This window comes from Raphanus sativus, chromosome 1 (assembly GCF_000801105.2).
Source record: "Raphanus sativus cultivar WK10039 chromosome 1, ASM80110v3, whole genome shotgun sequence".
Classification (NCBI taxonomy): domain Eukaryota; kingdom Viridiplantae; phylum Streptophyta; class Magnoliopsida; order Brassicales; family Brassicaceae; genus Raphanus; species Raphanus sativus.
The window spans coordinates 24,475,124-24,488,076 of NC_079511.1; the positions used below are offsets into that span (position 1 = coordinate 24,475,124).

The 12,953-nt window shown below is 30.2% G+C and overlaps 1 protein-coding gene across 1 annotated transcript; it reads right to left on the minus strand.

Moving 5' to 3' along the window:
- Window positions 1-8,832: 8,832 nt before the first annotated feature.
- LOC108861375 (myrosinase-binding protein 2) lies at window positions 8,833-11,432 on the minus strand. Its single transcript, XM_018635227.2, has 4 exons — window positions 11,171-11,432; window positions 9,830-10,264; window positions 9,323-9,736; window positions 8,833-9,228 (listed from the first exon to the last, which is right to left on the minus strand). The coding sequence occupies exons 1-4, from the start codon at window positions 11,366-11,368 to the stop codon at window positions 8,977-8,979; spliced, it is 1,299 nt and encodes a 432-aa protein (XP_018490729.2). The 5' UTR covers window positions 11,369-11,432; the 3' UTR covers window positions 8,833-8,976.
- Between the last annotated feature and the right edge of the window lie 1,521 nt (window positions 11,433-12,953).

Genomic DNA, 12,953 nt, shown 5'->3' on the forward strand with positions numbered 1-12,953 from the left:
TATAACCGCCCGAATCGGCCCGATAGAATTTATTCAAGAAAATAAAGCTTACGGTCCCATTGATTATGATGTAACAGTAGAATGATTGGTGCGGAAATACGTTGTACGGTTCTTTAATTTACCGTCAAAATGGCAATAGATATCCTTCTCAATTTCACGGACCATAAAGAAATAATTTAATTAAATAAAGCCTAAAAATTTTGTTCTACCAATTATTATGGTCCATTTGTTGGTCATGATCGTAATAACGTGAAAATAATCGGTGCATAAAGAAGTTTGTACACTTTAAATCAGTAACTTTTTTTTTGAAACTTTTTTAATTTTTTTTATCGTTGATATAAGAAAAATTGTTAGAAATATTGCAAGTTAAGTAATTTTTTAAAAATACCATCAATCAAAAAACATACCAAAATTCTTTTTAATGAAAAATGGTTAAATCCGGGTCTACTAAAGACACATACTTAATCTTCGGGTGAGAGGTGCATCTCATGGATAGATCCTCTCCCAAATATTCAGATGGACTCTAAAGTATGGACTCATATCCGTATGGTAAACATTTTTTTTTTTGGTAAAATGTTAAAATTATTATACCAAGGTTTTAGTTTTTTACAGAAGAACACAGAAACAAAGTAGCAGAGATACAGAAAATGAATCTAAACAGAGCACCTAAAGCAGAAAAACTAAAATAAAAGAAGACAGAAACCAGAAAGGGACCGACATTAACGTTGCAGCGACGGACCATTGCAGAGACATGAGTGGATCGAGCTCCCAGTTGCCGCGAGCCGGAGAGAAAGGCGCCCTCATACCTTGAAGCACCGGGTCCTACAGCTTCCAAGAAACCCTCTCATCAACATCTTCACAAAGAATCAACGTCTCGTAACCGCAAGCCCATCCGATATCACATCATCGGCAGCACGAGAAGGAGTCCACAACCAGCGATGCCGTCGTTCGGGATATGAGTCCGGAGATTGCTGCCTCCATTCCCTTAGCCCCGGGACCGTATACACCCTTTTAACCCACCACCAATATAGAGCAATGAGACAGATTGGGCACACCTTCTCCGAAGAAGTGACCATCGAACTAGCAAGAAGAAAAACGAGAGCAAAGCTAACACCTTTCCACTCTCCACGGAACCAACCCGCTTTCATCGAAGCGTAACTGCTAGAAGGTGACGAAAGGATAGAGAATCCGTGACGAGGAACGCCACAAATGGAACCAACTCCAACTTAGGGGAGACGCAAGAGCCACACTCGCCAAGAGGATCTCGACAAACGGGGAAGACATCACCACCACGCGCCGCCACAAGAGAGATCCGGAAGGGAAGGACGACGACCCACCCCCGGAGCTCACCACGCGCTTCCTCCAGAGACCACCAGAGGACACAAAGAGGAGCTGAGAAGCTTGAGATCTACAGATCCACAAACGCCAAGCCCACAAAGAAACCGCCATCGTGAAGCCAGCACGCTCCAACACCAGCAAGATCAAGTGAACTTATCCCACATCTCACTCATCACAGTCTCGAATAGATCTAGTCATAGAAAGGAAAACGTCACCGAACAGAGATCCCATGGCATACCGGATACAAGACGAGGGGAGTGGAGACCGTCCTCAAGCCCACCAAAACCCACCACGCACACACCGGATCTGCACCAGGAACCGCCGGATCTGAAACAGAGACACCTCGATAAAATCCAACCCTAGCCGCAAAGAGAAAAGAGAAGAATACAGAGATGAACAGAGAAGCAGAGAGGGAGATAGAAGATCAGTGGGGGACCACCGGCGACCGCCTCGAAAGGACACGGCAGCCACCGGAGGAGAGCGGCCAAAATGTCTTTTCTTTTTTCTAGTGAGCGGCGAGAGAGAAATAAAAGAAGAGAGAGAGAGTATCGTGTATTGCAAAAGTTTGCCCCGTATGGTAAACATATGCATTGTAAAGTAATTCCTTCCAGCAGAGTTCGAACTCGCTACCTAGATATATGTAGGAGTCCGATAGTTACCATTAGACCACGATGATCCGATAAAATATACTAATATTTAAGTTTATACTTTAGTGATTATTGTTTGCAGTTTAGTATTAAGGAGTTTGAATTGGATTTATAAATGTTCTAGAAATATATAAAAATTTAATTTAGTGTTGTTTTATCACAAATTTAGAGTATTTGTGGAAATAGTCGTTCATTAATGGTAAATTTGGAAAAATAATATCAAATTTGTGGTTGAATTGAAATTTCTCATCGAAAGCTGTAAGATAAATTGCTTTAGGTATTTTTTTCTTTGAGAATTTGCAAAATAAAATGCTTTAGTTTAGAAATGAAAAGACTTGTATAGCTGGCTAAAAACAAAAAAATGTCCGGCTGGCTAAAATTTAGCGTAACGGCTTGAGAGTTGAGGTGAATCAGATGATACACACGCTATTCACATTTGTAACTAATTTGGTGGCATATATTCCGTAATTAGGGGAAACATGCTATAGAGACACTTTTCTACTAGTGTTTGTTCTTTACATATATTTGTTGAAGTTATTATGGCGGTTGAATTATAAGCAATGCTTTTTTTTTGAAGAAAGGCTTTGAATTATAAGCAATGTTGAAAATTGTGTTAGGTGTTAATCGGGCGTTTGGATTACTCACAGTGCCTAACGGGAACACATTGGAGACTACTTTTGTAATTTACTTAATACACCTAAAGATACCAAGACTAGTTACCCAATTTGCAAAGGCGATTGGGAAATTCGTGAGAAATTGTATCTTCTCAGTGAAGTAATCGGAGAAGCTACAGATCTGATGCAACTCTGGTTTAGTGCACACAATTAAGCCATATGTCACGGCCCATTTTGGAAGTCCAAAAACGTCCATAAGGCCGCACGTCCTGATTGCTGTGAAGAAATCAGTCCGTGACACATAGCTATCTTTTTTCTTCTGTTGCACATAACTATTTCTTTTGATGATAATAAATTTAACGTTTTTCTTAAAAACAATTTATATACCATGGTCAAAAATGTCAATAGTTCAACATAGTGTAGTTAGATTATTCAAATAACTAGTGACATTTACACAGAAACGAAAGAAAAATCAAAAGTTCTCATGAGTTTTTTTAGAATAGCATAAATCTTAAATGTTGGAGGTCGTATATATTGTGTTCTTAGCATTTTAACTAAGATTTCAAAAGTTATCAGTTATCTGTGAGTCTAAATCTTTGTAACCGCAACTGCAAATCCTAGCATTTTAACTAAGATTTCAAAAGTTATCAGTTATCTGTGAGTCTAAATCTTTGTAACCGCAACTGCAAATCCTATCGGAAACTAGCTTTTAATTTTAAGTAGTTCGGAACGATTTGAAATGATTTATAGCGTTCTTCTGTAATTGTCGCAAAACACAAAAACTACTACCAACTGTAAAAGCTGCGTTTGAGGGTGGTAGCGCAGACCAGTCATATCCTAAGTATAAAATCCATATACTATATAAAATTGAAGTTATAATCCACCGAAAGTATACACATAAGATTTTAAACAACCAATCACGTTATAACATGTTATAATTTTAATTTCTTACTTTCGGAAAAGTTAATATTTACAAACAATAAAATAAAAAGAAATTAATATCCAACATCAATATTAACATTATAGAATTAATCAAAATGATCACTATTATATATAGTAAATAAAATATCAAAAGAAAATAGTAATATGAACAAAAATACGTCTTCTTAGGTATAATGTATCTAAAATACATTTTATACCAAAATAAAATGGTAAGTTAATGTTAAAATAGATAAAGTAACAAAAAATTGTATTTATGTTTACAATATATAAAAGAAATGTTTTTCTAGAAAATAGCAATATTAACAAAATATTACATCTTCTTAGGTATAATAAATCTAAAGTACATTTTAGACCAAAATAAAATTGTAAATTAAAATTTGAATAGGTAAAGTAACGAACATTTACAATATATAAGACATTATTGTAATCTATACTATATAAAAGTTGAGGCTATAAGCCATTGAGAGCGTCCACATAGGATTTTAAATCTCCAATCGTAATATGACAAATCATCATTTTAATTTATTATTTCTTAAAATATCAATATTTCCAAAAAAATATTTATTTTAAAATTAAAAATATGAATCAGTTTAAATATGGTAAACTTACAAAAATCAAAGAACTATATATAATTTAATTAATATTTAATATATTTTCGAAATTAACATAAAATATCTTACAAATGTAATAGCTTACTTAAAAATGCAAGATATTTAAAAAATAGAATTATATAAATTTAAAATGCATGATTTTTCAAAGTTTAGGTTATATGCTATTGAAAATATTAAACAATATGATTGAAACACACATATAGGATTTTAAAACAACTAATCATAATATGAGAAATCATTATTTTAGTTTAATATTTTAAAAATGTCAATATTCCATAAATTGTTAATTTCAAAATAAAACATATATTAATATCAAATAAGGAAAGCTAACAAAAGAAAAAATATTATATATATATAAGTTAACTGAATATATAATAAATTTTCGAAAATTAAAAAAAAAATTGCAAGACTTTCCAACAAATACTATATCAATTATAACTAAAAATATTTTAAACAGGTAATTTCAATGTTTGGGTTATATGCTATTGAAATATTCACAAATACTATATCTATACTATATAAGTTGATGTGTACTGAAATGTCCACATATTATTTTTAAACATTAAAAATATGCCAAATCATTTATCAATTTCTTATTTCTAATTAATGTCAATATTACCAAAGTAGTTTATTTTAAAATAAAAAAATAAAAATAAAAAGATAAACTTAAAAAGTAAAATATTACATATAAGTTACTTAATGTAAACCTACTTTTTGGAAACTAACATAAAAATAACTAACAAAGATAATTATTAAATAAAAATTGGAAAACTTTCAAACAATAAAATAGAAATCAATATATAATAAGATAATTTAAAAAATTAAAATTATATAAAAATTAACTTAACAGATATAATATTTTCGAAATTTAACCTAAAACTAAATATGTTAGACTTTGAAACAATTATTTTGGTTTATTATTTCTAAGAAGTCAATATTACCAAAAGATGTTCATTTCAAAATAAAATATAAATAAATATAAAATTTAAACTTACAAAATTGAAAAAAATTATATATAAGTTACTTAATGTTAAACTGAATTTTGTAAAATTACACTAAAATAACTAACAAATATAATTTTTAAATAAATATTGAAAAACTTTGAAACAATAAAGTAGAAATCAATATCAGATAAGATAGGTTAGCAAAAGTAAAACATTATATAAATTAACTTAATATTTATAATGTATTTGAAATTTACCATAAAAATAAAAAATGCAAGACTTTAAAACAATTATAACTATATAGATTTAAAACATGCGGTTTCAAAATTTAGGTTATATGTCATTGAGAATACTCACAAATAACATGTAATTAAGAATGTCCACATATTATTTTAACATAAATATAACCAATAACGATAATTATTAAATAAAATTTGGAAGACTTATAAATATGTAATTTCAGAACACGCGATTTTAAAATTAGAAATAGCATCTACTAAATAGAAGTTAATGCAATTTTTTAAAGTTTATGTTATCTGATATAGAAATATCCGCAGATAGCATATACTATATATAAGTTAGCTCTACAAATCATTGAATGTCAACATATTGTTTACTATATAAATTAAATCTTTGAAAATCTATTAAAATAAACTTAAATATCAATTAAGATAAACTAAAAAACTACAAAAACTGACTAGATATATATGCTAAGTCTTTCAAAATTAACATAAAATATTGATAAAAAAATTCTTAGATAATGTCATTAAATAAAAATAGCATATACATCAAAATAAAATAGATAGTTAAAATAAAAATAGTTAATCTAATCAAATAAATCAATATGTAAATTGAAATTTAGTATTTAAATTTCTTAGTTATATAGGTTTCGGTTTTAAAAAATAGTATAAGTTTATACTCAGTTGCTCAAGTTTTTTTAAATAATGTTTTATTCTGATCATTTTTTGTCTGAACCAAATGATTATTTCATTTACAATAAGTATACAAAGTTTTATTATTGATAATAATTGATAAAAGTGTTTTATTTATGTAAAAAAAATATTGTTAACTAGCCCATTCATCTATATATATATATATATTCTCTAACTGCATTTATCAATCAATGAATTAATATAGTTATTTACTCATCAATGATTAAAACTTTAATAACTTTACTATATTAACTTTTTGGACAACATTTTTTTTTGAAAATTATAATAAGAATCTTCATTAATCTAATTAAATAGTTTTTTGAAATACACCTAATGGTATTTCTAATAACAAGATTTTTAGAATAAGGTACATAGTGACTTTTCATAAGTATTTAATGTAATTCATCAGTAAAATTTATAGGATCCATATGTATGAAACTTTATTAATGTAATTAACAAACATATACATTGAAAAATTATTTACACGAGTTTATCAAAGAAAAATATTTTAAGAATTAATAAAATAAATTAAAACATAAAAATCTGAAGAGGTTCACCAAATAAATTAGTTGAAATTAATAATATAATTTTCAAATAATATTGACATTACAGTATAGTCTCAGCGACAAGAAAAAGAATAAATATGGAGTATATTCATTTTACATTTGTCAGTGAAAATTATAATATCTAAAAAAATATTAATCACTAAAATAGAAACAATGAATTTGTGACAAACTTTTAAACATTAAAAAAGACATGTGAGTTAATAAAACATCATAGTCCCGAGATCAAAAATACCCTACCTAGATTAAGTAGAAGATATATCTAATATTTATATATTTTAATAAATAAAACATTACTTAACGTTAGTTAAAAAAATTATATATTTATTTCATCTTTTTTATATCTAACAAAAGATATTTAATATAATTTAAATCTCATCAAAACTATATTAAGATCAAAACATAAATCTAAATATTATAATATTAGATATGCATTTTAAATAAGTAAATAAAAGTATGTCAAATATATATGCACACAATAAGTATACAAAGAAAAATTCGACATTGTGTATATGGATTAATTATTTATGTTATTCAAAAAATGATAGATACAAACTTATAATAAATTATTTATACCAATATAGTATTAGTTAATGCGCATTAAATAATCTGTTTTTTTTTCTAACTATGATTAAGATAAAGAGTAATTGGCTCGATTGCACCCAATCGCACATATAATTTGCCAAATGCCCTGACTTTTGTATCACTTTTTTCGTGGACGATTATACCCCTGCCAGCTCTGTAAACCTACGACGCCTAGTGTCTGCTTTGTGTGGGAGAATGAGACAGGCGCTTCCTTTCGTCTATTGGACAATACAACGATTCGTCACTTTTCACGCTCCATCACAGAAAAGCTTGTGCTATCTCTGGTGTTTTTCAATTAGTTCATCAAAGAGTTGCATTTATCTCACCCCCAACCTATACATCTCTTTCATATTTCTTATTCATCACTTCACTGTCATCTCTTTTTTCATCTTCAATCTTTCATAAATCTCAGAAAAATCCTAAATTTTCAGATTTTATTTCATACTCTCAGATGGAAGTTTATCAGCTACCACCGCGAATGTTCGCCGCCGACGAAGAACCTCTGGGTGAGCGCGTTAAGTCTTATCACAAGCTAAAGAAAATCGAGGCGCTTATCTAGGCACTCGAACCCGACGAATTGGAGTTTCTGCGAAATTCGACATTGGGAAAGGTTCTTGTACCTGTCGAAAGTCTTGGATTTGAAGTTTCTGATATATACACACATGTTTAACAGTGCAACTTCGTTGTTAGCAACTAACTAGCAAGATATCAGTTTTCCTTGTTTGTAGGCGCCAAGTAACTTCTTTGTTACCCGTTAACAATCATATAATGATATCTATACAAACTTTAAAGAGGGCGAGACCCTGACGAAGAGCTGCTGTCAGATGATGAAAATGTGGCGACAAACGATAAACCATCCCAGGAGACCAAGTACTGTTTCGTTCCTAGACACGCTAAGATCATTGATATTCCAGGTAACAGAACTTTGGTAAATGATGAATTAGTAGTCAAGTTTTGATTTAGTCTCTAGCACTTCTTAGAGCAAATATTTAAATATTTCTGAGTTTCGCTATATCGAAAGCTTAGCAGTTACTTGCATAATTATCCACTAAACATGTTTTCAGTTGACTTTGTCGCCGTTAATGCGGCCTGTAAATTATCTTTTCACTCTAATTGGATAGTTGAATTCTCACTCGATTAGCCTCTGTTTAAATTATTCAAATTTGTTATCAAGTAAATTGAAAATTTAGTTGCTATGCGCATTATTAGTGGCAATAAAATCCGTTAACTCTAGTGTACAATATAGTTCTCAATTAGACTTGTTTCCATTTAGTTGTCTGCTAATTTAATTAATTGCATGCTGATTTCAGAGCTAAACGATAATAAAAATGTTACAAGTTAAATATTTTGATAAACTGCTACAAGTGCTAATACATTATAATGTCTCTGTCTGAACTTCACACATGTCCTTTCTTCTATGTTTGTAGGTGCCTGTCAGGTCTATTCTTGATGATCTGTACGAAGAATTGTCTGCTGGACTAGATCCTCACCTCCTGCATATAATCTAAATTAATCAGTTGCATAACCAAATAACATTAATCCTCTTTCCTTCTTCACACACAGCTCGTTTAGCCTCTGTTTTATTCAAATTTGTTATGAAGTAAATTGAAATTTTAGTTTCTAATCGTATTATTAGTGGCATTGAAGTCGGTTAACTTTAGTGTACAAATATAGTTTTCTATTCCTTGTTTCCATTTAGTTGTCTGCTATTTTAATTAATTGCATGCAAACTTCAGAATTACCGATAATAAAAATGTTATCGGTTAAATGTTTTGGTAGACTGCTACTAGTGCTAATACATTATAGTGTCTCGAAGTGAGCCCCAATGGCATCGATGGCAGTACCATCACGTCCATAAAGTCCAAGAAGCTTTCCTCCATTTTCACCTTTGAGTTCGAAGTCTTTGCCCTTTTTCTCACCAAATAATGGAGAGGTAAATCCCTTAGAGGTTGTGAAGTACAATGATGTGATAAGCGTTGTATCATATTTGAAAATATGATTGTAGCTTCCACCAACAGCCACAATATTGTCTTCCGGATAGTTCACCGAGAACTGTATTTCATTTTTTTAATTATAAAGAATCAATTAATAACGAAGCAACTGAATGTTAATGAAATTCAACAAACAAAATTTTATATGTTTTGACCTCTTTTAGAATCCCGTTAAACGTCCCATGTTCACGGACTATGACGTTTCCATCCTTTTGGTATTCGATCTTGATATAAGTTACACTGACCTCATCTGCTCCAACGGTTAACTTTTTCACACCATCGAAAACACCATCGTCGAATGTGTTTCCCTTGTTACCACCAAGCGGTCCGAAGTGAGCCCCAATGGCATCGATGGCAGTACCACCACGTCCATAAAATCCACGAAGCTTTTCTCCATTTTCACCTTTGAGCTCGAACTCGTTTCCCTTGGCCACACCAAATAGTGGGGAGGTATAACCCTTGGAGGTTGTGAAGTACAAAGATGTAATAAGCGTTGTATCATAGGTGAAAATATGATTGTAGCTTCCACCAACGGCTACAATAGTGTCTTCTGGATAGTTCACCGAAAACTGCATTTCATTTTTTCATTAGAAATATAAATGAATAGTGGAGAAACTGAATATTAACTAAATTCAACAAAAAAAAAATTTATATGTTTTGACCTCTTTTAGCTCCCCCCGGTTTGTCCCATGTTCACGGACTTCAACTTTTCCATTGTCTTCGTATTCGATCTTGATATAAGTTACACTATACTGATCTGCCGCAACAGTTACTTTTTTCACACCATCGAGAATACCATCATCGAATTTGTTTCCCTTGTTACCACCCAGAGGTCCCAAGTAAGCTCCAATGGCATCAAGAGCTTGACCAGAACGTCCAAAGAACCCAAGAAACTTTTCTCCATATTGACCCTCCAAGGTGAATTCTGTCCCAGCTGGTTGTCCAGATTCTGTTGTCCCACCGAGTACTGGAGATGCTCTTCCAGTGTTGGTTTTAAAGATTAGCGATTTGATCAGGAGTGTATGATAGTATGTTTGAACAATATCATAGCTCCCACCAACAGATGTTATATATTCATTCGGATGATCCACTACAAACTGGATTCAGTTTCCATTTGAAACAAACAAATCATTAGTATTTAAGCGTTTAAATTGAAATGGTTACAGAATAATAAAGAAGCAACGGCATTTTTGTTGGGGAAATGCCAAAATCATACTCCTTATGTTTCTAAAAGATCCATGTTTCTTTTTGTTTACACAAATTTAGAAAATATATTAAAAATTTTCTATAAATGTAATATTTTTGCTCGTAGTTAATTTCTATAATTTATATCAATAGAATTCCATTAAATTTTTTTTTTAAGTTTACAGTTAACTATTATTAACTAATAAAATTACATAAAAACTTCAAACGTACATTTTTTGGAAAAAGGTTCTTATTATAAAATATTTATCTCGTAGAAACAGAGGAAGTATTTTACACTTTCAAATTTTAAACTTTTCCGTCACCAGATTTGTTTTTCAATTTTTATAGACCTAGGAATGAGCAAAATTCGAATCCGAAAACCCAAACCAAACCAATCTAACATAAATATCCAAACTGGTCTTGTTTATTTGTAGTTTGGGCTTTGCCCGACTCCAGTCTGAACTTGATCAATAGTTACCCTATAACTGGAAATTTTAGAAAACTTAACCAAAAATCTATTGAATTCAATTCCAAATAAGTATTTAAAATATTTAAGAAATTCAGTAATACTTTAAATAAGTATCTAAAATATGAATTAATAACTTAAATACCCAGTTTGATGTATATTTTTGTCTTTTGAAAAAATGCCGAAAATCGTATATTACACATTTTCGGCTTTCAAACTCTTCCATCGCCAAATTTGTTTTCCAATTTTCATTGACAAATTAGGAGTACTGTTCAAATATCCGAACCCTTCAAACAAAATCAAACCCAACATAAGTATTCAAGTTTTATAACAAAATTTCTCAGTTTTTTACCTCTTTTAGTTCCCCAAGAACCGTTCCATGTTGACGGGATTCAAGTTTCCCGTCCTTTTCATATTCGATCTTGATCATTGTTATACAGTTATAAGGACTTCCCTGTACTGAGACAATTATTTTCTTTACACCATCGAAAACACCATCGTCGAATGCATTTCCCAAGTAGTTACCCACTGGTCCCACCCTTTTGGCCATTATTTTCTTTCTTAGCTTTGCACAACTGAAAGATTGTATTAAGAAGCAAAAAAAGGTATTTTGTTACTTCAAACTACACATAAGTTCTTCATATAAATAAAAACAAAGGAAGAAGAAATAACATATCTATAGAGAGAGAGTACCTAAATGGCAAGATGAGAGTGAGTTGGGGATAGCAAATGGTTTGATATTTATAGCCATTTGGCGGTAAGGTTAGCTGATGCTATTTATTTGTCACATGGGGATATTTAACATTTTTTAATCCTTGACGAAAAATGTCAAAAATGAATGCCCTTCTCAGTTTTCTCCGACCATACATAAGATATAAAAAAGTTAGCTAATGCTATTTATTTGTCACATGGGTGATGGAGCATTAATTATTTTTGGGCTGACGAAGAAGAGAAAAAAAAATTGTCTTTCTCAGCTTTCTCCCACCACAAATAAATATCCAGCCGAGAAGACCAATTATTGTTACAAATTTTAGCAAAAAAAAAAAAGACCAATTATTGTTCGTTTTGATTTAACCTTTGAATAATTGGTATAGAAATGAGTTTTTTTTACTTTAATATTTTTGCTTAGATGAAAACGTACAAGATCCAAAGACTATAATTTGCTTTAGGTTAAAAAAAGCAAAACATAGAATGGCTAAAAGTTTGTTCCAAAAGAAAACAATGGCTAAAAGTGAAAACATTGATGTACAAGTTCTTTAAAAGTTGCAAGAAATGCGTCAAATCCTTACCAATCATATACTGCGATAGTCGGAATCACGTGTTCGAAATAGTCCGAATCAAAAGACTCGTTTTCTAGTAAAAAAATTATAGCCATTAGACTTTACAGAAGCCTAAAGCAAATATATAAATGTGTCCCATAGCTTATACTATTTTACTTCAAACTTACTATTTTACTTATACAATTTTTTTTTGCTTAAACATTTAGGATTTGACAATGTATATACATAAAAGTAAAATATACTTAATTAACAACCCGAATGATATACTATTTGACTAATGTCAACTTTACACCATGTCATCCGGATATATTCCCTAATGTCTAGCATATATACTAATACTAGATGATAATCTCCAATTTTCGCAGGGTAATTTTTTAAATTATGATATATTTAAATATGAAAATAATATTCATTTTGTTATCGATAATTTTTAACATCTGATTAAAGATGGACATTCGGGTATGTATCATTTGGTTCGATTTAAACCATTAATCTCAAATTTTTTGATGTGATAGTTTTTCAATGAAAATTTCAAAATTTAGATATTTGTGTATTTTTATATTGTACATTTTTTAATATAAACAATATTAATATATGAATATATATCAAATGAGAATATATATTTATACGATTTTATTTAATTTGTATCTTGTTATTACAAAAAAAAATCTATTCATTGATCACAAAATTTTCAAAGTGAGTTTTTAATATTTTTTAGTAATTTATAGTCATTTTAAAAATATTCAAATATAACATATAAAAAAATCTAACAGAAAGAAGTCAAAAATGAGAATCTTTTTGTTTGTTTTTTGGATGATTTTATGATAACGAAAACAACTCATTAAAATGAAAGTC